This window comes from Scomber japonicus, chromosome 18 (genome assembly GCF_027409825.1).
Source record: "Scomber japonicus isolate fScoJap1 chromosome 18, fScoJap1.pri, whole genome shotgun sequence".
Taxonomy (NCBI): Eukaryota; Metazoa; Chordata; class Actinopteri; order Scombriformes; family Scombridae; genus Scomber; species Scomber japonicus.
This window is the reverse complement of record NC_070595.1, coordinates 18,157,509-18,184,654: the sequence shown is the minus strand read 5'-3', so window position 1 is coordinate 18,184,654 and position 27,146 is coordinate 18,157,509. Positions and strand designations below refer to the sequence as shown.

Sequence of the window (27,146 nt, the reverse complement as noted above, 5' to 3'; positions counted from 1 at the left end):
CCCTCATGAAGCTCACCTGGAAGCACACCTGGATTTCAGTCACTTTGGCAAAAGATTGGCAAACCTTCAGGCACTGTTCCTCAATACACAATTACGAGCATGCTGGTAAGTCATATTATACGAGGTTTTCACTCTTTCCCCAAAAAAGGAGGTTATGCATTTTTGTACTTGCGTGAGTTATAGCCATCCTTCATTTCAGCGGATATTAGAAAATTAGTGCCAATTAAAAGCGGGTGCACATAATTTTAAATATGTTCTTAACTTTCATGCTCCTGTTAGAACATGCATGCGGCAATAAACCTCCCATGGACACCACTTACACTCCGTCAAAGGCTCAAAATAGTCACTCTTATGTGTTGAGTACACTTTTCTAAAAGTTTCTAAATTTTGTTGACCATCCCTGATTTATAGTCGTTAGTTTCGCCTCTGTGTTTGTTGGGGCAGGGGGAGGAGGAGGTAGGGGGTGCGTAAAGTGTGCGCCCTGTTTGGAGTCATATTACGCACAGGCATGGAGTGCAGCGCCAGGGAGGGACTTTTTTACATGTGGAAAAGGGATAACTTGCGCTCGTCTGCCCCTCTCCCTATCCCTCTCTCTCTCTCCCTGTGTGTCTCTGCCCGGAGTGTTTTTTTTTTAGTGGAAAGACACCTGTACGCTCTGACTTAGTGTTACTTCACACTGCATCGAGTATTAAAGCTGTAGCCTGCAGTTATTTCGCTGGAGTGTCCATAAGTTGTAATCATGTTAGGCAGCGGCAAGTCACCGGCCACCAGTCCCAGACACCAGAAGGGGACAGTGGCCGAGAAGGCGATGGATCCCATCAGGAGGCTCGGTAAGGAAACCTCCAAACTTTTATCCCGAGGTTAAAAAAACACTACAATGATATTTAAGAGTGTGTGTGTAGTATTCAGTGTGCAGTTTTTCTTCTGGTGCAAATTCCCATAATATCCTTGCTTTGAATGTATGAGTGTGCAGGGATTTTAATGCTTATAGTGGTTTATTATATCGCTGTGGCATTCTTATCATTTTAATAATCTTCTCCTACACTTTTAAGATAAGTTACAGGATTGCTTATTTACTTGTGGGCTTGGCTACTGACAGTCTTACTTATTTGATTATTTTTTGTTATAATTTAAAGCTTAAAATCTGTGTTGTTTGTTACTCTGAATATCTGTTTAACTTTTACTTTTTGTTTGTCCACATACTTGACCTAGTTACCTGGTCACACCCCAAGTAAAAATGTTGCTAGAGAAAATCACAAGGCTGGTACTAATAGCCTCCTACTAAAATGACAGTTTACTGGTAATCAGCTTATAATGAGGAGCTGCTGACACATCAAACAGAGCTGTAATGGACAGTGTATGTGGGTGCAGCTGCAGCGATCATGTGTTAATGAAGAGCCAGACTGCTCACTAGCTCACTAAGTGTGATTCAGGCTCCTCACCAATCTCATCCCAGCCTACACCAGCACTCGCAACTCACACCCCACCCAAAATAGACACCTGCTGAGCAGCAACACAGCACCTGTCAGAAACTTGGAAAAAGTCTCTGGATGTGTGGAAATCTGGACCGCGGTGCAGTCTGGCACATCCACTGACACATTTGCCCTTTCTTGTAAAACTATTGAAGCTGTGCTATTTGACTATTTATTCTGCACAAATATAAAAATGTCCTTGCAGCAGACAGTGTTGTAGTGTAAAAAAAAAAGGTAATATGTTGTTTATGTTCTGTGGCAGATTTACAGCAAGTAAACAGCATGACTTCATGAATCAGAAAGTTCTTTATGAGACGTGCATAACAGTGACTACATTCATAACTTCAAAATGAAATAATGTGCAGCATTTTACCCCCAGAGTCTCTCAGAAATCCTACGAGTAATTGCTTATTGTTCATCAAATATAACTTAATGAAAGCTGATTTGTTTATGTTTAATATAACCATTTTGGCACTGAAGTAACTAACTTCTTGCTTCAGAACATTACTAGAAATGATTTTTGCAGCAGTTCGTGTGTCCCGGGATTGTGTCACTGACGCTGTAGACCATGTTGAAACTCTAGCACTATGCAGGGTCTTGTTTGAGAATTACTGCTGTTTGAGTTGCGAAACTATATCTCTGTGAAAACGTAACACGCAACTGTCAAATCTATATTTGAGCGTCCTGCTAATACTGAATAATGAAGCCAATGGGGTCATCCCTCCCCCCGACCCCTTACCGCCATGTGTCTCCATAAATCAGTCAGATGGCCTTTAACCCACCGTGCCCTCCTGTTTAATCCTCACTTACATCAAGTGAAAAACACTGCATAGTTTTGTCTTTTACAGGCTGGAATGAAGTGAATTCAGTAGTTGTGTGTGTCATGTGGTGTCATAGGACTAAGTCCTGCTTGTTTTTCTTTTTTTCAAAGGTCTTTCTAACATATCTGTGCGCTTACTGTAAGGCTTTTCCACAGATTAAGAGGTGAACGTCATCTGTGAGGCTGAGATATGTTAGTTTTGAGATAATCTGTGTTTGAATTAGACAAGTGCACATGCATTTGTGTATTTGTGAATATATTCGTTGCCACAGACATCCCATGGGGGGGGGGGGGGGGGGGGGGGTTATGGCTTTAATTTCAGCACAAGTGTCCAAGGTTGTCTGCAGAGTTAACTCTGGAGCTCTGTGGCACTGTGACAGTGGGACACTGCAATTAGCTTCTTGAGAGAGCCAACTTGTGCCCAGCAACAACACAAATAACCTCCATATCCGCATTTTTGTGGGTTTGAGTTGGAGCTACTGTATCAGAGTTCAGAGCTTCATGTATTTTCTTTGGGAAACTGTCTACTTAAATGAATTAGTTGTCTTGCTGATTAAAACAGCTTAGTAGGTCAAATTCTTTATAAGCAGGTCCATTCTTTTATTAGCAATTACCGTTTTATAATCTAGAAAAAGGCAATTATATATTGTTCTTAACACCAATAAATCCCATGCAGAGAGCCAAACCAATCATGTGAACTGCATTCATTGATAATTGTAATGATTCTACTGAAATGTGTCTGTAACACTGATTATCAAACACTGTCATGTACTGAAAGCTGATTGGATAGTTCTTAATGATCTCAATTAGGGCTGCAACTAACAATAATTTTCATTATCGATGAATCTTGATTAACTCTTAAATAAATGCATGGCTCAGTAGAGGAGGGGCTGCTCCTCAGGTCAAGACTGAGCAGTTTGCCTCCTCCTGAGAGATAAGGGAGCCTCTTTCCAGGACAACTGTGTACGTTGTAGGTCTAAGAGGCCATTTATCCCCCCACCTACAATGCAGTCCTTTCATCTTTTCCCAGGAGATTTAACAGCCATTTATATTTAGTTTCATGTGACAACTCTGATAACTGTGGTTTACACTCAGCCTCAGGTGACTCTTAACAACTCTGATGACTGTCGTTACAATATCCAGGATGTGACGAACCGAATGTTAACGACCTCACAGTGGTGTAATACCTGAAACTCCCCACCAGTCAGTTAGAACTGAGGAAGGCCCCCTAGATGAGAGAGAAAACACCCTCAAGTATTTACGACCAAGTCTCGTTACTTTCAATTCAACCCTCCTCAGACAACTAGGACCTGGGTGACAGAGAATCTTCACAGACTTCTTGATTCATTCATTAGTTGTTTGGTTTATCAGAATATGGGGGAAAATGTTGATCACTGTGTTCATAACCCAAATAAACTGAGTTTATTATCAGAGAGGACAAAAGAAATCAGAAAATATTCACATTTGAGAAGCTGGAATCAGGGAAATGACTCTGAAAAGGACTCAAAACTAAACATATATACTGATGCTCTGTACTCTATCTCTGTGTGTACATATATACAGTATATAGATATGTATATATATATATATATATATTTGTAGATATAAATATACTGACTGACAAGAATTACAACCATATACCACTGACTGACTAGTGTAAGGTACTTTACAGCAGGACCCATGGCTCAATAAATAGTTCCATCTATTTAAACTGCATAGACAAAATACATTGGTATTTTTTTAAATGCACTAATTAAAACAGAATCTGAAAACAATGAAGTGAAGTCATTAGGAAGAACTTGCAGCAACAAAATCATTAAAACTGGAATGATACAATCATAAAGCGTCTGTGAGATTTGACAAAAAGTATACCTCTGGGGTCTGTGAGTACCCCAGTCTGGAGGATTAGGGTTAATGGTTTTTGAACAAAGGAGCTGTAAGGCAAAGAGGAATATCAGGCTTTGACTACACTAACACTTGTCAGTAGGATCAACTCATTGGTGGTTTTAGTCTTTTTAGTGGATTTTCTTTTTACATGAAGGAAATTATAGAACAACTGCTTTATACACTGCAGAGTCATATCTTGTTTATTAATGAGCAAATAAATGATGTATCATTGCAGTAGACAAAGAGAATATGTGACCAAAAACAGTTTAAATTCAACTGAATACAAAGAGGCTGCATGGCTTTAATGTTCAACTCTGTGCTGTCCAAAAAACCACTGGCAGTAATTCTGCATTTCCAAATAACACTCAGTTTTTTGCTAATCCTTTTTCCAGGAATCTGTTGTCAGATCAGGCAAGGTTTTAAGGTTAGGATCTCATTTTCTTTAAAGACAAGGACCTTTCATTAAGAGATGCACAGAGAGAGGACTGCCCTACTTGCTGACTGCAGCATCTCATGACGACAGCTGTGGGACCGAATTAAGAAAATTGAAGTGGCCCTTCAAAAGTATAATGACAACACCCTAACTTGTTTATCTTTATGCAAGTATAGAATCCTTGCTCGATGGCTCTCGTGACAGTTGTTATGCTGAGAGAAACGTGAACCGTGTCCCAGGAGGAGCTGGTATGTGGGTCTGAGTGAAGAGGACTCATGCAGACACAATCTATTACTGACCAGCTGATACGTTTTTTTTTTTTAACTGATGCTCCTCTCAGCCTGGAGGCACCCCGCCACGCCTGGTGCTGGTACACCCCTTGGAGAAATATGTCTTTTGGGATTCATTTGTTTATTGTTGTCTTGCAGCTGATTCAGCAGACGCCTGTTTTCTTTCTTGCTCGCAGCTCACTTGTTCACACACAAAAAAGCTGTTCAGAGTTATTCACCAGTTTTTTGGAACTTCTTTGGCTCATTCTGGGAAATGTTTTATTTTTTTCTACGCTATGTTGCATCAGCGTGGTTGCTAGCCAGTCGGCATGCAGGGCTTTGACCATCTGATGAAGTGGATGTCAACAAGATTTTCTGCGGGAGACGATGAAAAGAAAACACAATTCAGCTGTCTTGCTTTAGAGAATCATGCCCATCCCTCCTTTTGCACACTTATGAAGAGGCTTACAGAAGCACATAGTGGATTTAAGATGTGAATGTGCTTCTGTTTCCATGCATAGAAAACTCTAGTGGCTCATGCTTGCAGACTTGTTCTCACTTGTTCTGTTTTGGTTCGATATCAAAACAGCGCAGGTAGGAAAGCAAGAATGTGGTTGAGGCTGGATAACCAATAATAAAAGGTGAAGCGGTGGGATGAGACAGAGGCAGTTTAGGCTGTTTGGGCAGCTTAACGTAGTCAGTGACCTGCAGTTAATCAGGTTCTTGTGCTCAGCTTGTGGGAATGCCTTGCATGTGGTAACAGCTTGGAAAAACAAGGTCGTTATGGATGGAGGGCTGGCAGGGGGATTTCTTTGTGTTCGACCCTGTGAGTGGGGAGAAATCCACGGCTGCGCCCACTTTGTTTGTAGCCGAAGGAGGGGGGTGACTGAGAGCAGTGTCTGTTGTGCTGTAGCTTTGGGGGCCCTCTGAGAATCTCTTTCAAGCCACTTGGCACTGACAATATGAAGACCTAACTGATTTTAGGAAAAGAGAGAGAAGACAGTATGCCAACTGCGTCTGGTCAAATCTTTAGAGGTGAGCAGAAGAGACGAAGAAATATTTGACAAGAGTGAGAGTTTGTTTAGACTTCGTCTTTGAGCAGCACTGAAAGAGAAAAGAGCTCTGTGAGAGGTCCTATTCATCCCTGCAAAAGAAGCAATGAGGCATAGCTGAATGTCTTTTATCAACAGGTCTACTGTAAAACTGTAGTTGCCCTCTGTCTGTTATAATAAATTATAAACAGAGCTCAACCAACTTGCATAAGACTGTTTTTTGTGACATATTTTATATCTTCACTGTCATGCAAAATGTGAATTTGCACAAGGCAGAACCCTCAGAAACCTGTTTTGAACCTGAATGTCTTACAAAATATTCGCATCTGCTCCCAGATCAAAATCATCTGGGAGCTCATCCACTGTCTGTCTGCACTCATTTTCCTTCATTTCCATTTCCTCTTGACTTGTAAAACAAAGCCAAAACATTGCTGTAAAAACACCAGTAAGGATAGATACGTTGGAGAAATAAAACTATCTATACCACTGCAAAAGTAATAATTGTTATATTTGGGAAAATGTTGAGTTGATTTGACACTGGTTTGGTTTTCCTTCAGTCTGGCGTTAAGTGTCTATAGATACAACATTGTCCACTCCAAAGTGTTGGATTGCGTCATGTTTCCTCTGTGGGTCTGACATATTTCAACCTTTGGAATGAGAGTCAGGGAAACCGCTGTGTAAACACAACCCACAGGTCCTTTCAACTTCAACCTTGCAGTCTAAAATCAGCAGCAGCTAGAAAAAATAGTAAAACAAAAAGTCCATCATGATTTCCCAGAGCCCATCCTCAGCTATCTAAATGTAATTACATTGTTATCTGACCCTCAATATAATGACAATAAAGTTACTACTACTACTTAAAATTGCTGATTTTGCACAACTAAGAACCCACAAATGAAATATATTCAATTTGTAATAATAAAAAAAAGGAAAACACAGCAAATTTTGACTTAAATATCAACTTATACATGAATCAACTATTCATTTCTACTTTAGAGTTAGATTATGTATTTATAATTTGGTCAATACCAGTTCATGTAAAAATGTCTTTATATAATACATGCAACAAACCCAGTATAGTATGTATCATATGAAACCACATCACTAGGCTTTAAGGTACTCTGTCAACTTAAACCTGTATTATATGTGTTAACCATGCCTATAGATCCCTTATGTGTCTAACTTTAATCTTCCAGTGCTCCGTACAAACAGTGACAATCACCTCTATCCAAGGAATCTGCATTTTTCTAAATACTGGTTGTGTCAAAGTCATTCATAATTAAGTTTCCATCACTGATAATAGCTGGGGAAAACTAGTATGACAAGCACTTCCCTTGCAACTTTCCACACCGTAACTGTAATAACAGCCCCGTTTTCTGCCGTCTGTTGGCCCGCTCCCCGTCCCAAGAGAGAAATAAATCTACAAATTACCACGACCCATTCACACGCACAGCATTCAATTTCTCTTAGACCTCTTCTAAATTTAAGTCAGTCGTCGTTCAGAGGCCATATAACCAGAAGGGGCATTGCTTTTAGAAACTTGTCTGTGCAAACCTTTTTAAAGCATGAAATCACCTGACAGGACACTCCCTGACAGCTTCACCTAGTCTGTTGTGAGGTTTGTATAGAAAACAGAAACTTGGGTTTAGGGTATAAGCAGACTGTATTTATGAGGTCAGTTTGACGAATCCAGCCAACAACGTGTGTTTTGAGGGAAATATTAGTGTTTGTCATTTTTTTACCCACCGCCTAACTCTCAAAAAAGAAGAAAAAGAAAAAGAATTTGGGTTAAGTGGCACTTAAATAAGGTAGATGCATCACTCCCTGCTGACATGGACAAGAACTCACTTATAAAACTACAACATTTCTTTGACTTTGAATTTGTCAGATATTTTTTTATACAGTTCTTTACTTTTGTTCTTTTTCTTGGCCTGTCATGCATTTTGCAATTTAGCAAGGCTTTGTTATTTGAAATAGACTTCACTGCCATTGTGTACAAATTAGTCTGGGAGGGAATATGAGTGAGTGACCAGACAATATGAACTTTTGATGAACCTCATTAGATTCATGCAAAGTAAAGCTGTATTTTCTCATCTTTTTGTGTCTAAGAGAGTAATGGGGACAACAGTTTTTGAAATTGTATTGAGGGGAGAATTTAATGTCAGTCATTTTGGGCAACAGCACACTGTCACTGAAGGTGACTGAAGTTTCACTGAAGGAGAAGTCTTAAACAGAAACCTAAATATTCAGCTGTGACTTCAAAAATCTTTTAGATGACTAAAACCCAACTATGCTTTATGCACTCCAACACAACTCCTCTCTCCAATTATTTAGGAAACAAGTCAACTCTTGCGAGACTTCTCCTTGAGCGAGATTTGGTTAGACAAAACCAAAAATAGACCGGTTCAATTGAAATGTGAAGAATAAAGTTTTATTACTCTGTAGGATCCTTTCCATATTGTTGTCAGTCACTTATGATAACAATTTGAGCCTTTAAGTGGCAAAAACAAGTGCTTTTAGTGGGCATAAATTGACAGGGTACTATCGGATTACATTGCAGCCTGTTTCACAGCTGGTCGCTGAAGCGTTCTCGCTCAATATTGGACCAGTTTCAAAAAATGTTGCCCCCATTAGTCACTTAGACACAAACGATGGGAAGATAGTTGGAAAATAATGAAGTTACCCTTTAAAATCAACCTGCTGATGAGACAAGGTCAAACTGAATCACACTTCTTTGCGTTTTGTTTTCTGTGTGTGATCCAGGGCTGCTGGACAATGAGGACATACGTGTGATGATGCAGGGCTCCAACATGGTGAAAATTCGCTCTTCGAGGTGGCAGAAGAGCCGAACCCTGCGGTTAATGGAGGACGGACTTACCGTGTGGTGCGAGTCCACTAAAAGCTCCCGAAAGGCCAAAGCCCAGCAGACATGTAAGTATGACTGAAATCTGGCTCTGTGGTGAGGGAGAGAACAGAGAGTGTGTGTGTGGTCTGTCCAGATCAGAGTACTCACCAGGAGAGAGGATTTAAGCTGGGAATGAGTCAAAGAACCAAGAGGGGAAAAGGACTTTAATGTGAGATGTGGCGAGGGTTAAGGAGGAAAAAGGAGTCCTGAAAGTGAGAGTGCTCATGATCAAGAATTCATCTTCTACATTGAAAGGTTTTCATCTTGCGGAAAGGAAACTTAAGCATTATCAGATTAGAGGGAAAAGGGCTTTGCCTGGAGGGAGACTTATATACAATGGAGTAATGTAGAAACAGACGAACAGGCCTTCCAAAAGTCCAGTAAAGACTGGGATGTGAGTCAGCACGCTCATTGAGCCAGCTCATTGTTCAGAGTTGTTGAGCTGTTGTAGCCTGGCTTTATCTCATGCCCTCTCCTCTAGTTTGCCTCATTAAAAGGATTGCTTGTTTCCTTGGTAAGTGAGGAGGCTAATCATTGGCTCTGCAACTTGGCTAATTAATGATGATTGTAAATTTATGCACCAGTTCATAAGACTGATACATAGACTTGTAAAGAGTCAGATACAATATGCAGGATCACTTCTGACATGTTAATACATGATCAGAAGGTGACGCTGGCACGAGTTCACTAATGAAGTCAATTCCCAAGTTTCACAAAACGTGGTTATTATGTATGATTATGCTCTTTTTTTACATTTTATTTGGGAGATGTCATATTTGATCTTCAGAATTTGACCCAAGAACTGCAGACGGAAAGCAAATCTGATCACAGATGAATTTGAAGGCATGCAGCACAAAAGCCATCAAAGGCTTAATTCACTGAAACGGAGCCCGGCACCACACAGAAACAGCCTTAGTCAAATATGTGAATGTCCTTATAATGAACACTAATGAGAAAAAGCTCTCTGTGCTTGCCCCGTTAGATCTCAGTGCTGCATTTCATTCTGCAGATCATAATATTCTGCTGGACAGACTTGAGCACTGGGTCAGTCTCTCTGGCACAGCGTTAATTGGTGTTATCATTGACTCTGACCTAAATTCTGAATGTCACATTAGAAATATGACTAAAGGGTATTTCCACCAATATTTCCAGAGTCGGACCATTTCTCTTCCAGGCAGAGAGAGAAAAGTTAATACGTGCTTTATTAATCTATTGTAATGCTCTTCTGTCGTGTGTGTGTAAGAAAGCAATTGGTCAGTTAAAGCTCGCAGCAGCACACTTTTTTTTCTTATCCTCCTGACATGGTTTAAACCTATGTGCCACGTATTTCAAACCTCTTGATGGTTCCTGAGTTCAGACCTAAAAGACACAGTGAAGCAACGTTTGTTAATATGATAATATTAAATTACTGCATGAGCACATGTAGGTAGTGCCATTTTCATTTGCCATGGTTTTGAAATCGATCCTGCTGAGACTTGTTCCACTCAACTCTGCCAATGCAGTGGAGCAACATGGAGTTTTGTTTGTATATGTTTGAGACACTGAAAATTTCAACAGCGGTGTTTCTTCCCAGAAATAATGCCGCAGGCCTTGTTTCAGAAAGGGGATTTAGTGAAAACTCTTGAGTTTGTTCACCCTGAGATGAGGGAAACTCTTGGTTTTCAAGTTCAGAAACTCAGGGTCATTTACTTTGGTAACTGATGCCGATCTTTATCAATAAACCCTGAATTTCTCTCTGTCTCTCGAAGCGTATTAATTAGCAGGTTTACTGTCTGTCAGAATCTAAATCTTGGTTGAATATTAGTTTGTTACTCAAGGACTTTCCACTGCTTTCATGCACATCAGTCATTTCTTTGAACAGCAGTTTTTTGCCCTCACATTCAAATATTCATTGCACAGTGTGAATTCAGCCTCAGCTCAGAATAAAACCTCTGCATGTCCCCCTGTTATAACACTGTGACACAAGACAGCTGCCAGTTTGTTAGATTTCCTCCTGCACTGAAATGTTTATTGCACATAATGTGTAATCTCAGTTTAAATTTAGTAATAAAAAAAAATCAGTAAAGCTTTAGACACATGGGAGCAATGAATAATTATCTCTATCACTCAGGATGTGATCAGTCGTACTAGTGGATCATCATTCCTATAATGTCTGAGATTATATGTTAATATTTCTGAGTGAGCCGGATCGAGCAGCATCACTGGATATGTTGAGCCGAGATATGTAAAATTTTAAGATCTACTGTATTTTAACCTTTAAACCTTTAAAGTGCAAATCACCAAACCCGCTGTTAATGGATTGGATTGTGGGCTTACAGTCATGTCTGTCTTCCACCAATATATATTTTTTAAATTGTTACCTAATTTTTCATCTTTAATTGCTTCCTCCTTGGTTTTGTCCCTCTTAGAAGATGAACAAATATATTTAAAGAACCAATATACAATATATTTACTGTACTAGAGAGGAAGAGACAACATGATCACATCACATTTGTTCTGGCCTCTCTACACTGGCTTCTTGTCAGTGTCAGGATCCAGTTTAAGATTGTGTTACTTGTTTTTAAAGCTGTAAACGGACCCTATTTATCTGAGTGGTTGCACCATCATGCTCCAGTCAGAGCACTGAGGTCAACCGAACAGATGCTTCGGCATGCTCTTAGGTCAAAGCTCAAACCCACAGGTGACAGAGCCTTTGTGTTGGCTGCTCCAAACTTAAGGAACAGTCTACTGTACAACATCCAATCTGTTCAGACCCTGGAAAGTTTTAAATCCTTGTTTAACACTCACCTCTTTGCATTGACTTTTAATCCTAGTTGCTTTTGTGTTCTTATAGTTTTTTTATTGTGTTTATTATAGTTTATTGTATTCATAATTGTTTTATTTTATCTTGTACAGCACATTGGTCAACTGAGGTTTTTAATGTGCTTTGAACTTTGACTTGACTTGATCACAAACTCATAAAATGACCATGATATGTTATCAGAGATTAAGGAAATATGCTAAGTTGAAATACTGTCTTCTGCAGCCAGTACGCTCTCCTTTGAAATTTCCATCATGGCGCAAAGTGTCTGTTTTAGTTTTGACCTGTGTGATTCGGCCCTCTGCCCATTCAACCTGATGGTGGTGCTTGCACCTAATTTTAACACATTACAGTGTCACCGCCATTAAATGCAGCGTTAAGAGGTGGTGGTCATTTCACATATTTCTGTGAGATAAGGTTGACACCCCCCCAGATGTGAAGCATTGGCACACAAAAATAGCATGCTGCAGCCATGGAAGCAAGGAAACAAACTGGATCAACTAAGATAGATGCCACCCGACCTTAAAAACCCATGTGAGCTTTGAGTCTGGGGAGGAGGGGACAGGGGGAGACAACTCCCTCCTATATTTTGAATTTGGACTGCACTACCCATTTTAAATGTTTGCTGTCAGTGTTACTTATTTCTTCTTTAAAATGTAATGTAGGCTGCAGCCTGATACACAGTCAGATTCCACTTCATCATCATTAGTGAAATGTAAGTCTGGTAAATAATGAATTAATGGACAACACTGAATAAAACTTTATTGGGTTAACTCAACAATACCCCCGCTCTGACTCAGGCTCTTAAAAAAAAAAAGAAGTCCACCGTCCATATACACATTCATTAATATCACCACATCCAATGCATTTACCTATTGCCATGGCTTTTTTCGTTCATTACACACATGCTTAACTCAGAGTTGATTGAACTGACTCTCATCAGCTGTTATGGAACCAAACAATCTTGAGTTTCCTATTATGGAGTTGGTGAACTCAGAGGTCAAGGTTTGACTCAGAGTTTGTTGAACCTGTTTTCTGCAATAGATCCCTGGTTACTCATGATGGTCCAGTGACCAGTATTAACTTAGAGGAAAATAGTACTCCCTGAATGAATTCAAAACTAATTTTAAGGAACTGAAACTAATTGCATGACTAAAAAGTGAATAATTTGTGTGAACTGACCCTTTAAACACACATCTTGGTGCAGATGCAAAAGGGAAGTCTGTTAGATCTGGGAGTGAAGCCTCTCACTTACAGGGAGAGAACATGCATCTGATTATATCATGTCTACTGAGTTAAATGGTTTCTGTCACAGCAGGAAATGAGAAACATAAACCAAAAAAGGTAGAAATCAAAACATGGCAGGTTTTAGACTATTTCCCAATAGTCCTGTTCACAGTCAGACATCCTTTAAGCTCCTATCCCTTTTATTTGTCTTTCTCATTCACATACAAACCCAGGCCTGGCTAAAGTGGAAATACAAACTAAAATTACAAACTACTGTTAAACTAACTTTATTTTTATTGTTAATTCTTTCTTTATTTTGGCAATTTAAAACTCTGCTTTCCAGAATATTTAAGCCATTGGCTGTAATTTAACTATAAATGCAGTTTATTCTCAAAGAAGTAGTGTAAGAGGAACCTAATACACATCATACCTAGTGTTCAGAGTCACCTTTTATTTTCAGTTAATGAGTAATGTAATGGGATGTTATGTCCGAGCATGCATAGTGGTGATCCAGTTATTCAAGGAATACATGTTAAGGTGTTCGTATTTTAAGGAGGGAACATGCAGTATCTTGTTATTGCTTGCTATTGCAGTGTTACAGTTACATTAGTGGCCTAACTTGTAGAAACACACTGTAAGACTATATAAAGCAAAACAGACACTTTAAAATTGATTTTGTTATTAATGATAAAAATAGTATAAATTAGAAGATAAGATAAGATTGTGGTTTAATAGGAGCTTTTATTATCTTTTTAACCTCACCAGAGCTGTTTCACCTGCCTCTATAAAGAAAAGTCAAAGTGCAGATGCATTTATTCAGTCTTGAACTGACATTAAATTTCAATTCCTGGACCTGATTCTCATTGAGAAAAAAGAAGTTACTATAAGAGGGGTTAAAGGTAGAGAAATGTCAGCTGACATGCACAAGATCAATCCCTCCTCTGTCTTTTATTTTCTTCCTTGTTGCTTGACCTTTATCTCTCCCACCTCCCCTCTGCCTGTCTCCTCGTTCCTGATGTTGGAATGCAATTAAATGCGAACACCCTGTAGTCTTATAGATTGGGTGGCTTGGGCAGGTTTGTGGGTCAGTGAGTGAGAAGAGGGCCGTCTTGATTATGCTGCAACCACGCCAGAAATAGATAGTGGTCGAGTTGCACTGTGTAGCACTCCTTACAACGATGACAACAAGCAGTGTAGCTCTCCTCCAGTTAAATCACAAACACAAGGTGTCAAACATGCCATGACAACTAGATAAAATCATGAAATGCCTCTAGTGCAGAGCATTCACATAGGGAATAACCATTACATCTCACATAATTCATTAACTTTGACAGTTATAAGCAGTTACATTTATGGATAATTAGCTTGCTAGACATTCACTGAAACATAGGAGCACTGAATTATGTGAACTTTGATAGCATGTTAACTAGCCCTTTGGCATATCCAATAGCTATAAGGATAATATGGAAACCTAGAGATAACCCTGCACACCTCATTAGCTGCATTAACTCAAATTCCAATCGTCATGAAAAATACTATACAGCAACGTAACTTAAAACCGTCGAACATGTGCTCTGCCTCTCGTGGTAACTGCGTAGCATGCAACTAATTATAATGATCCGACCTCACTGTGACACAAGAATATTGCTTCTGCCATGGAAATTTTAGCCAGGTCCTTTTAAACATGCAGACAAATTAATGGTGACAAATTTAATGAAAAACCAAGTGCCTTAGTAAGGTGTTGGGTAACCACATGCTGCCAAAACAGCTTCAGTGCACCTTTGCCTTTGCCTGATTCTACAAGTCTCTGAACTCTACTGGAGGGAATATCTTGTGGACCTTTCATCCACAAGATATTCCCTCATTTGTTGTTTTGATGATAGTGGTCTGACACGTCAGTCCAAAATCTCCCACAGGTATTCAGTTGGATTGAGGTCTGGTGACTGTGAAGGCCACAGCATATGATTCATATCATTTTCATACTTAAAAAACCATTCAATGAACCCTTGTGCCCTATTGATGGAGACATTATTATCATGGAAGAGACCACTCCCATCAAGAAATGTTTCATCACAGGATAAAGGTGATCACGCAGGACAACGTTGTATTGATTTGCAGTGACCCTTTCCCCTAAGGTGACAAGAACCCAAACCATGTCAGCAAAATTCCCCCCATAGCATAACAGAGCCACCAGATACCCTCACTGTAGGGGTCAAGCATTCAAACCTGGTGAGTGCTCCACATATCCCCTCGTCCACTTGTCAAGAATAAGGTGAAGGATGAATCATCTGGCCATATCACTCATTTCCACATCTCTGTAGACCAGTGATTGTGGTTTTTTGCACCACTGAACTCTTGAATGTGCATTCATCTTTGTAATGAGGGGTTTATGCACTGCAGACCTGCTATAAAATCCCTCTCTATGTAATTGTCGCGGACTCTTCTCGCTGAGAGTCTGATCACGTCCTGCATCGACATTCTGAGTCACCTGAGGAAGAGTTGCTCTTCTGTTTTTCCTTACATATTACACCAGTGCACGAGCATTGCAGTCAGCAGATATACATTGTCAACCACAATTTCCAAACCCTATTTACTGATGTCTTTCCCATAGATCTAAATGCAGATGTCAATTTAGTGACTATTCCTAATGAACCAGTGTTTGTGACTGAAGCTCCTGTCTCCTGTGCCCCAAAAATCAACCCTCTTTCAGAGTCACTTAAATATTTTCTTCTTGTCATCCTGAAACAGAATCACAAACAGCTGGGCATGCTCAGCATTTTTATACATGCCACACATCTTGTTTGCATGTTAGTTGCTTAATTGTACCATGCAGTGCACCTGTGTGGAAGCATCTACATTATGTATGTTTCTCAACTCATTTATTCAGGGTTTTCCTTTCATTTAGATTCTTATGAAATCTTAAAAATGTAGATTATTCTTATTGTTAACTCAAAATTATTAAATGGACTTAAACTGTAAAACTGACTCTTGTGGCAGGTACATGCAGGGTCAGGGTAGGGTGACCACTTCAGCAGGCAGAGATATGGATATTGCAACACTGGCAGGCTGCTGAGCACCATATCTGTGTGTGTGTCTGTGTGCGGGATGAATGTTTGGCTTGGTTCCCCTTTTCCTAGCTTCAGGTCTGATGCCTGCAGTTCAGTGCTGTGCCTTATGTTCAAAAGTGTGTGTGTAACAGCAGAAGTGTAATCTGTTGTAATCTTACAACACTTAACACTTCTGCTGTGCACACACACACACACACACACACACACACACAAACATGTCACTTTCACCATGTCTCTGAGATAACTGCAAAGGAGGAATGTGGAGTAATTTTGAAGAGGTGGACAGCAGAGGCTTTATGACCTCCAGCAAGATAATGAGGCTATTGTCAAGGCAGACACTTCTTATTGCCCAACTGAGTGAACACCCCTCTGCAGGCATCTTTGTGCACAAATAGACGAGCGCCTGTGCTGAATCCAATGTGTTTTGTGACACTCAGCTTGGGAGCCAGGGTGTGTTTGTGTTTTGGCAGAAAGCGTTGCCCAGTTTCACCAGAGCCCTGCAAATATGAGATTTGGAGATCATATCAATGTTTTAAATCTCTCTACGCACTATTTTTGGCGTTGAATGAAATAATACCTTGATGAAAAACTCTGTTAGAGGATCATGTACTCGAGTAGTGAAGGGTTATTTCAAAGAGTTAAAATTATCCTGTTGAGGTGTGTGTAAAGCGCGTATTATATTTTACAATCACCTTGCTGTGTCACTCTGCCTGGGGAAATTTATGATTCCCTAAAAAACACTTGACCTTTAGCCTGTTTGCTTCATGTGTTATTTTGATCTCAGGCCAAAGCTGCAACTCTCCTTTCTTTTCTTTTCTTCTCCTTGCCCAGTCGCAGTGACGGAAGTGGAGTGCGTGCGCGAAGGCTGTCAGTCTGAAGCACTGAGGCGGCTGTCCGGGTCGGTGCCTGAGAAACAGTGCTTCACGGTGGTCTTCAGGGGAGCCAGGAAGAGCCTGGACCTGCTGTGCCCCTCTGAGGATGTAGGCCGGTGCTGGGTGCGAGGGCTCCGCACTTTGAAGGAGCGTGTGGCCAACATGACTCAGAAAGAAAAACTGGACCAATATCCTGCCCAATTTTCAATATGCTAGAATAAATATAGTGCTGCTGAGACCGCATTGCTATGGTGACTGACTCTGCTGTCACATGCACTATCCCACGTCCACAGCATAGCAAAGATGAGCAGTAATGACTAGATAAAAAAGCCCTGTCTAAATATAGTCTGACTATCACTGTTAATTACAATCCCTCATAGCCACAGGATAATGTGAGTGTAGGTATCAGGTAGTGCATAACATTAATGTTTTTGTCTTCTGCAGTGTCTGTTGATAGGTTTGTGAACATATCATACATTATAAATCAACAGGGCAGTTATCTAGTTTATGCTATCTTCTATCTTTTGCTTTCTTGGTCTCTAAGTTCATTGCCCCAGAGATATTTATCTTAAATGGTCTAATGTGTATATGTAGACCTCCTCTCTTAAAATTAGTCTCTTGTTAGATTTCATGGCAAAAGCTGAATTGTAATTGTTAGTTTTTAGAGTTTAGACATCATCCTGTTAAACAATACGAACCTCAACAAAAGCTGGATGATGCTTTTGCTATATGGGATTTAAAACTGAGTGAAATGATTTAATTTAAAGGCCCTATTCTTGTATGGCTGCAAATTTGGGATAGTTGATGTTACTAATTATAGCCCTTTAAGTCAAGATGAAATTTTAACAAAAAAAACCTATTTAATCCTTGTAGACCACATTCCTGGTCATATTGTGCACCTGTTTATTAATATATGCCAAAATCTATTTCTTCAAAATCCAATCAGGTTTCTTCCTGTAAAACAAAATATGATGTGTGCTTACATTGGCTTGAACAAACTAATTTCAGCCAATAATATCATGATGACTGATTGATCAACCTCTAATTTTTAGCAGCACCACTTTCAACTTTAGCCCACTTTTCAATGAAAAAACTCAAATTCCTCCCAACGTTATGTCTATCCCCTTTCACTCGGAAATCCGCTGTGATACAGAAGTTAGATATTCTCGTTTCATTTGGACTTTAATCACAGGTACATCATCAAACAGATTTTATTGGCACACACTGAAACAACAACCCCCTTAGACAGGAAAGGGAAGAAAAAACGTTTGACAGGGACACCCCTCCAAGTCAAACAATAGGTTGCAAAATGGCAATAACAATAAAAAGCCACATTATGACAGAACAAAGAGTGTCTGCCGTCTCTCCTAGACAATAACACCCACATCATAAAGCATAATCCAACTAAGATTTGAGTTTATCTCTGCACATTATGTACTCAGAACCTTTCCTAACTGTATGTCTATATCATATGTCTTTGGGTTTACTCTGGTTTTATTCCTTAATCCTCTAAACTTGGATCCGTAGCTACCTGCGGCGAGCAGATCAGAACCAGGACGGCAAGATGAGCTACGATGAAGTCAAACGGCTGTTACAGATGATCAACGTTGACCTGAGTGAGCATTATGCCCGCTCCTTATTCAAGGTCAGGGTCATGTGAATTTTAAGTATTTCTACAACATCATGTGGTCAGTAAATATAATTAATATGAACTGAATTCTGAAGTCTTAAAAGAGTAAGAAGAGAGGGACTAACTGCACAGGGAGGATATTTTTGCTGGTTAGGGTCATATCAGCTTACTGTGACACCCTGGAGTCCAGAGTCTGTGTTCAATTACCCAGCCAGCGGCAAGCCAACCACCAGCCCCCCTCTCTCTTATCTTCCCAACAACAAATCAAGAGCCATTTTATTCTTTATTGTGGGGGATTACTGCCTGCTATGTCCCCCAGCTCTCTATTACACCCGAATTGTTGGTTTTATGCTCCTTCCCGACATAATTTCCAATACTGAGCCTCCTCAGAGAACCATATTCTTAATGTAAGTGTACACAGCTGGGTTGAGTTATTTCAGAATTTTCCCCACAGGGAATTTGAAGCACTCCCATAACAAAAGCACACCTTGTTAAATATGAGTATATTCTTCCTTGTGTGTTTTCATCCCTCTCCCTTGTATCTCAGAGGTGTGACCGATCCGGTGATGGCCGTCTGGATCACATAGAGATTGAGGAGTTCTGCAGAGAGCTGATGCGACGGCCCGAGCTGGATGCCGTGTTCAGACACTATTCAAGTAATGGTTGTGTGCTCTCCACTGCTGAGCTCCGCGACTTCTTGGGAGACCAGGGCGAGGACGCCTCGTTGAATCATGCACAGAGCCTCATACTCACCTATGAGCTCAATGACTGGGGTAGGTCCTGAAAGCACTCATTAAGGGTTTTAAAGGAATAACAAGAAACATTTTTATGTAAGCACAGCGAAATTCCCACTTTTGTTTCTGTCTGTTGATTAACAAAATAGTAATTTAGGCTAAACCTGTGAAAGCTTATGCTATTATAAAAACTGAGACAAAATCCTATGCTGCACAAAAAGTGATGAACTTTATGTTTTCAGCAGTGAGAGTGGTTATTTTAAAGGAGGAACTAAATAGCATGAATATATGAAACAAAAAAGAACAAAACACAACACATAAAGAGTTTTCAAGGAGAAATATTTAAGAATTTCAAATAACAAAGAGAGGAAAAAAGTGTGAGGTTTATGTTTTAAGGAGGCTATTTAGGAAAGTAAAGAAAATTACTTCTGCTAATGAGTTTGGTGAACATGATGAAAATGAGCTGTTTTGTTGATTAACAGTGGCTCTGGGAATAAACTTGAAAACAAGACAAGAAACTATCTGAAAGTCTCCCCATCTGTGAATTGCATCTTGCATGTTGAAATAGATGAAAAATGAAGTTTCTTAAATAAACGAGCCGATGGGGAGCAATGATTTGACAATTGTTTGCCTGCTAAGTGCTGTTAGGTGTAGTAGTATCTATATAAAGTAATAATATATATATTTCTAAGTATACTGTATATATTTGGACTCCTGTCACAGAGGAGTACAAAGCCAGGCTGGAACATGCAGCGGGCTGGAAAACACAATTACAGATTACAATAAGAAAAGCCCTTCAATCACCCCATTCCCTGCACTGGCTGACAAACTGAATACAGAGGTCCCCAATCACACACACTGATGGCCCATTGTCAGGCCCACCCCCATCAACCCAATACCATCAGCCTACACCCGCCCCTTCTCAAGGATACAATCAAGAGCCATTAGCTGTGGACTTCCTGCCTAACATGTCCAACACCTATGTTCATGGACTTCAGGTCACGAACATTCAATACTCTCTTTCCCAACCATCTGTACACCAAGTTGCTACAGTTGCAGGTACCCCACCCAATTTCAAGTGAATTACAGACTTCCTGGCGAACAGGAAGAAACAGGTGTGGCTTGGCATCCACTCTCCTGCCTTGCAACACTGGAGCTCCACAAGGCTGTGTTCTGTCCCCATATCTGTACTCTCTGTACACCAATGACTGCACTTCCAGCCACCCCTCCATCAAGCTGGGCGAGTTTTCTGATGATATCACAGTCCAGGGCCACATCCATGACGATGATGGGTTGGAGCCCAGGAAGTGTGCAGAAAACAACCTGGAGCTCAGTGTCAGGATGGAGATTGTCATGGATTTCTGGAAACATACAAACACATTCACAAGTTTTTGGGTACCACCATTGCCAGTGACTTGGAATGGCAGACTCACTCATAATATTGTCAAGCGAGCTCAAAAGAAGATGTTCTTCCTCAGACTGCTCTGGAAAATGAACATCTCCTTGAAAGTTTGCACTCAGTTCTACAGAGACACCATTGAGAGTGTCTTAACCTCCTCTAGCACTGTGTGGTACCCTCTCATCCTCTGTCCACACCAAACTCAGACTGGAACGCATCCTGCAAACAGCCAGGCAGCTCAGGTGGCCATAAGTCACATGCACTTTCACACACACACACACACACACACACACACACACACACACACACACACACACACACACACTGCATGGGGATGGTACAATCTCTACTCGGCCCAACGAATACATAGCATACATTATTACTTAACTGTATATAATTCTTCCTAACTTCTATATATAATCTTATTTATCATTATTGTTATTTATTGTTATTTATTATTGTGTTACTCCTTCTCCTATATCTCCTATATTCTTGTTTCACTGTGCTGTATCATCAAGCCACATTCCTGTGTACATGGTATATTTGGCAAATAAAGCGATTCTGATCCTGATAATGGATGTCAAGTATGAGATTTTTTTGTGAGAGAAAGTGGTACTTTAGTAGTTCTTTTTGTTTAACCACCAGTTTTTCTGATGAACCCACTTGATGAACAGCTTGATTAAAAACATTTTGCCATTTGTTGCAGCTCAGAAGAACCTTTTCATGACCCAGAATGGTTTCACTATGTACATGCTGTCCCTGGAGAATGATCTGCTAAACCCTAGCCATACCAGAGTCTACCAGGACATGACCTACCCCTTGGCTCACTACTTCATCTCATCCTCGCACAATACCTATCTAACCAAGGACCAAGTCACCAGCGCCAGCAGCACCGAGCCATACATCAGGTATTCAGACACAGACTCACCAAAGAGCATATCATTTATTTTTTTATACCTGCTTGAAAATCCTACACTCTGTAACCATCCTGTGGTGTAATATTAAGTATGTGTCACTGTCAGGGCTCTGAATCAGGGCTGTCGCTGTGTGGAGCTGGACTGCTGGGATGGAGATAAAGGTGAACCTGTCATATACCACGGCCACACTCTCACCTCCAAAGTGCCGTTCAAGGAAGTAATTGAAACCATCGCCCAGTACGCCTTCAAGGTAAGAGAAACCTGATTTGTTATCTTTTGCTGTTAATAATCCTCAGCTGTGACAATATGCAAGCTGCTCCTCCTTACTGCTAATGAAAGAAGTGAGGAGTCAGTCAGTAAACACATCCAGATTCCTAACTTCTGGCCTTCACACCTCCCTGCACATTTGGTGGTTACAGTTGCATACTTGGCTCTGAGGCAACACTGCAGCGATTAGGTTTTGAGATACTGTTGCATTACAGTGTAGATGCTGGCGTTGCTATTATGTGAACTAATTGCATTTTAATGGCTTGGCATCAGATATTTCCTACGTTCTTCCCCACAGGCATCGCCATACCCTCTAATCCTGTCCTTGGAGAATCATTGTTCTGTAGAGCAGCAGGCTGTCATGGCCAAACACCTCCGCACTATCCTGGGAAGCAAACTGCTCACCAAACCTCTTAGTGGCCAACCACAGAAGGATCTGCCTTCTCCTGAGGTACAGAAAAACACACACACCTACTACTGGAACCTTGATCAAAGACCTCTGGCTGTCCACTTTTGTAATGAAGTAATTTGTTCCCATGACCTTCCTTGCAGGAGCTAAAGGGGCGTATTCTAGTAAAAGGAAAGAAACATATTCCTCACCTGGGCCAGCTGGGAAAGACCAGCAGCTTCTCTTCAAGCTCAGATGACGAACTAGCAAGCAGCAACAAGAACACACCCAAGAAGCTCCCTGCAAAGGTCAGCCTATGACGACAAATCATTAAGTCCTTGCAGGCTGCCTGAATGACGTGAATTTTCTAGATAATCGATCAATTTTCCTTCATGTTTTCATTTGCCCTTCCCAGGTCTCTTGTAAAGTGAGCCCAGAGCTATCAGATCTGGTGGTGTACTGTCGGAGCGTCCCCTTCTGCGGATTTGAAAACACATCTCAAAAAGTACCAAATGAAATGTCCTCCTTCTCTGAAAGTGAAGCCCTCCGGCTCATCAAAGACTCTGGTACAACGGCGGAAATAATTGCATCTTGACATTATAGAGAGAAAGTCAAAAAGATTTGAGAGCGTTACTGCAGCTGATTCTACACAAAATATAATCAGCCCACACTTTACCCTGGCATGTGGTTTTCTATCTTTTCATTTGCAGGAAAGCTTTTTGTAAGACACAACAGCAGGCAGCTGAGCCGGATCTACCCCTCTGGCCAGCGCCTCCAATCATCCAACTATGATCCTCAGGAAATGTGGAATGGTGGCTGCCAGATGGGTTAGTACTCCAGTGTAGAAGCGAGGATGTTGTTCCAATTGCAGCAAATTGAGTCAATTTATTTGGAAAACACGTTATGGTCTCTCAGTAAATTCCAAAGAAGTGTAATATTGACCCTCCCGAGAACACACTCCTGCAACATCGCAAGACATTGATGTCACTTTACTGATTCACTTACTCTAAATCAGTGTTCACACATGCTGAAATGTTTTCTGTTGGTGTGTCTGTGCCTAGGTTTATCATGTTACTGACTTCACCCTTCTCCATTTGCTGTGCAGTGGCTCTGAACTTTCAGACGTCCGGGGAGCAGATGGACCTCAACCAGGGTCGCTTCCTACCCAACAGCCGCTGTGGATACGTACTGAAACCTAGTTTCCTGCGCAGTCTCACATCCAACTTTAACCCAGAGAACACGGGAGGAGGCCCCGGTCATGTTCCCACCCAGCTGACAATAAAAGTGAGTCATAATTTACTGGGGAATATTCTTACACAGCATCAGATGACTTAGGATCATCTCAAATTATATTCATTGAATATAACTAATGACAGCATGCTAGTATCTGATACAGACAATACTGCAATGCAACGCTGCAAATTTTGAGATACATTGTTTTTCCTGATTTTTATTATTTATATATGTATGCACTCTATTTACCTAATATTATCCTTATTGTTCTTATACATGCCATCTCTAAAGATGGAGTGTGTTACATGCTGTACAGATATATAGATATTGTATCATGTTGTATATATTAAGATTAGTATTATTACTCTTATTATGCTTGTTGTTCTTATTCTTATTATTACTATTGTAATTATTATTAATATTCATATCATTATGATTGGCATTACATTACATTATATGCTCTGTGGTATTTATTCTTACTCATTTTGTGTGGGTACTGTGGGTTTACAGGAATTATGTGTGGGTTGGTTGGTAATTGAGAGCCTTATGCATGCTGTATGTTATTGTGTTGTTGTGTTGTAATATATGTTTTATGTTGGACCCCCTTGAAAACGAGATGGTTCATTTCAAGGGGCTATCCATTAATACATTTATTGAAATTTGTAGCTTGTAATGCCCTTCAAGGATTTGTGTTTTTGGGCCACATGAATGGGACTTGACTTTAATGTAATTTTGATACATTTTCAATAAGAACTTGACTGATTACCTTTCCCTTTCAGATCATTTCTGCACAGCAGCTACCAAAACTCAACACAGACAAGGCTAGCTCCATCGTGGACCCACAGGTGTGGGTGGAAATTCATGGGGTGGCTATTGATAATGCAAAAGGCAAAACCCACCGCATTGACAACAATGGTAATCCACCATTTAGCATTAAGCTTCTATTATAAGCTGTCTGGATGTTTTAAGCAGATGGTTGGTGCATGATAGGTTATGATGAATGATTACTGTAAATGAACGTAATGCTATCATTATTTTCATAATTGTCCTGTTTTGTCATGATGCGAAAATAGGAGGTAACAGATGACATCATTTAGTTTTGCAATGCCTGATTCAGTGCAGTGCATTTCTTTGACATATTTTTGTTGGAGCCTTTTCCTGTCCAACGCCATGACTGGTTTGTTTGAAAGGTACAATACTGAATGATTTATTTACAGCTCTTGTGCGCCCTCTACAGGTTTCAACCCACAGTGGAACTGCACTCTGAGCTTCCAGCTGCAGGTCCCTGAACTGGCCTTGGTGCGGTTTTTAGTGGAGGACCACGATCACACTTCGAAAAATGCCTTTGTGGGACAGTTTACTTTACCTTTCACAAGCCTACTCACAGGTGCTCATAAACATCCCCTCCTCATATTAAAAACAGTCACAACAGTCAGCATGGTGTTTATAATATGTGTACCATATTCTCTCTTCTCAGGTTATCGACATGTTCACTTACTGAAGGCAGATGGTTCCAGTCTGTCCCCTGCCACACTCTTTATCCATATCAAAGTGACCCGCAGAGGAGTCCCCATCAAAACTGTGTCTGAGCGTACAGCCATTGCCAAAGGCAAGGCATGACATGCATCTGAACCAGATGGAGAGCTGCTTTCTTCTACCAACAAAAGGCTTTGGAAAGGGAGCTGTGAATGTGAGGAGAGAGACTTCTGCTGCTGCTGCCTGCCTGCTGGTCTCCCAGTCCAGACCTCAATTCGTCCAATTTACACTGAGCCACTTCCCCAATGCAAGATGTCGTTTATCAGAGATGAAGAAGCGTGTTGGCTCTCAGCAAATGAATTGCCTCAGGCTGGATAATGAATCCATGATACACTGTGGGAGTATCTGGTCTTGTCAGCGCTGAGTGCTCTAGAAACAGCAGCGAGGCACTGATGACTGTGGTTCATCAAACACACTGATATGTAATGCTCTACAAAACAGTTCTTAATGATAATTCACATGTGTAGGAGGTTATTCCATATCTGAGTGATGTTATGTTATCTTATACTTTTGCATTTTTTTGTACTTCAGTATTTTGTTTTAACTTATAGAAAGATGGTAGTTTAACTCAAATGGCACTTTTTTGACTGAGGATGCCATGTTAGATGAAATCACGACAAGCGGTTTTGTTACAGCTTAAGTTTGAAAACAGTATAAATATTACTGTTGTTATAATTAATTAATGTTTCAGCACTAACTGTGATGTAATACAGATGTAATACCATTTCAGTGATTACTACGGGATGTATTGTTCATGACGGTTGGACAAATTCTCAGAGTTTATTTCAGCTAGTCTTACTTGAAACTCCAGATACTCTGGCACTTTTAATGTCTCTTAAGAAAAAGACTTTCTTTTTCGAGATTTCCACAGTTTATGAATGAACTTGAAATATAAACAGTATTAGGTTGCAGATAGATCTTAAAAAAGTGTAACTTGCTGTATTTGCCTTCATGTCATTTCACTTAAGCTTATGAGTTTATTCAGTTAAATTGTGTTATACTTTTGAAGATAACTTGCATGTTGGCTGTTTGTTTCTTTTCTATTGACAAGTCTGTAACATTTCTTTGTTGTCAGAATTAAATTAACCAGTAGGTGTAAAACACTGATTGCAATAATCTAATCTGTCCACCAATTATTGTAGGGTACAGTGGATCATTTAATACTCTTATAAAGATGTTCCCTGCTAATAAATGGTGCAGTAATGAAAGGTGCTGCACATAGATTACTGTAATTACAGTGTGATAAAGATGAGATTCTAGCATGTGGCTAACAAATGGTGAGTGAAGTATAACTTTGCAGTGTTAACATTGTTTTGTGAATGGCTGTTTGTATTATGTATGCAGGAGAAAATACTGTTTTCATAAAAGAACTAATAACACATCGCTGTGTGAGGCCTTTTGTTGTTGCCCATGAAGACAGAGAGGCGTGATGTCTGTTGGAGAGGTACAGAAAGATCAATATAAAGGCACACAGCCATGTTGGGTTTACATTTAACAGTTCTTTAAGCACTAAACTGTTAAACTCACTGCAAGTCTTTAAGCTGCAGGAGATTTAGAGATCCATTGAACTGTACTGTATGTGGGCGAAGGCCGAGCCAAAAGCACACAGGAGGTTATTTGTAATTAAGCAGGGTTTTTCTTAATTAGTTGGAACTAATAGCTTTATTAACTGGTTTTAAATAATTGACTAAACTTATAAGGTTTATATTTATTTATAAATTTGGATTTATAGCTTGTTAAAAATCATACGGTGTGTTTATCCTTTCTATTTGGTAATAATGGCATGAATGTTTTATAAATAAATGTGGGAAGACAAGAAATGTTCATGGGTTTATCATTTTCTAACAACCAACCAGTTGTGCAGGTATGTAGATTGATAACAAATGGCTTTGGGTGCAGGTTCTCTGTAACCCATTACGAAAAGGTAAGTGGTAAAACTGTCCAACCAGTGAAAGGGAGTTTTCACAAGCTGCTCATGAAATTCAATAGTTTTTTATTTTTAGTGTCAGCAAATCACATGAAAACACCCAAGATGTCTATGTATGCCAAGCCTGATAAAGCTTATTCCTCTCTGCTGTAGGCCTCCATGTTGTCCAAAAACGATTAAAAACACATCACTGACACATTTTTTTACATTAATGACATGTTCCTTCATTACCATGAACCATGGGTATTTTAGTTTGTTCTGAGTCAATCCAAAATATGCTGTCCTGCTGCTGTAAATGCTCATTAGTGCA

At 40.1% G+C, this 27,146-nt stretch overlaps 1 protein-coding gene across 1 annotated transcript; it reads left to right on the top strand.

The window, feature by feature from the left end:
- Nucleotides 1-529: 529 nt before the first annotated feature.
- plcd3a (phospholipase C, delta 3a) lies at nt 530-26,768 on the top strand. The gene is made up of 15 exons (XM_053338058.1): nt 530-830; nt 8,697-8,864; nt 16,765-16,993; nt 18,321-18,450; nt 18,983-19,208; nt 21,275-21,476; nt 21,591-21,735; nt 22,051-22,203; nt 22,305-22,448; nt 22,556-22,706; nt 22,851-22,967; nt 23,246-23,424; nt 24,153-24,288; nt 24,611-24,760; nt 24,851-26,768. Exons 1-15 carry the CDS (start codon nt 740-742, stop codon nt 24,991-24,993), a joined length of 2,364 nt encoding a protein of 787 aa, XP_053194033.1. The 5' UTR covers nt 530-739; the 3' UTR covers nt 24,994-26,768.
- The last annotated feature ends 378 nt before the right edge of the window (nt 26,769-27,146 follow it).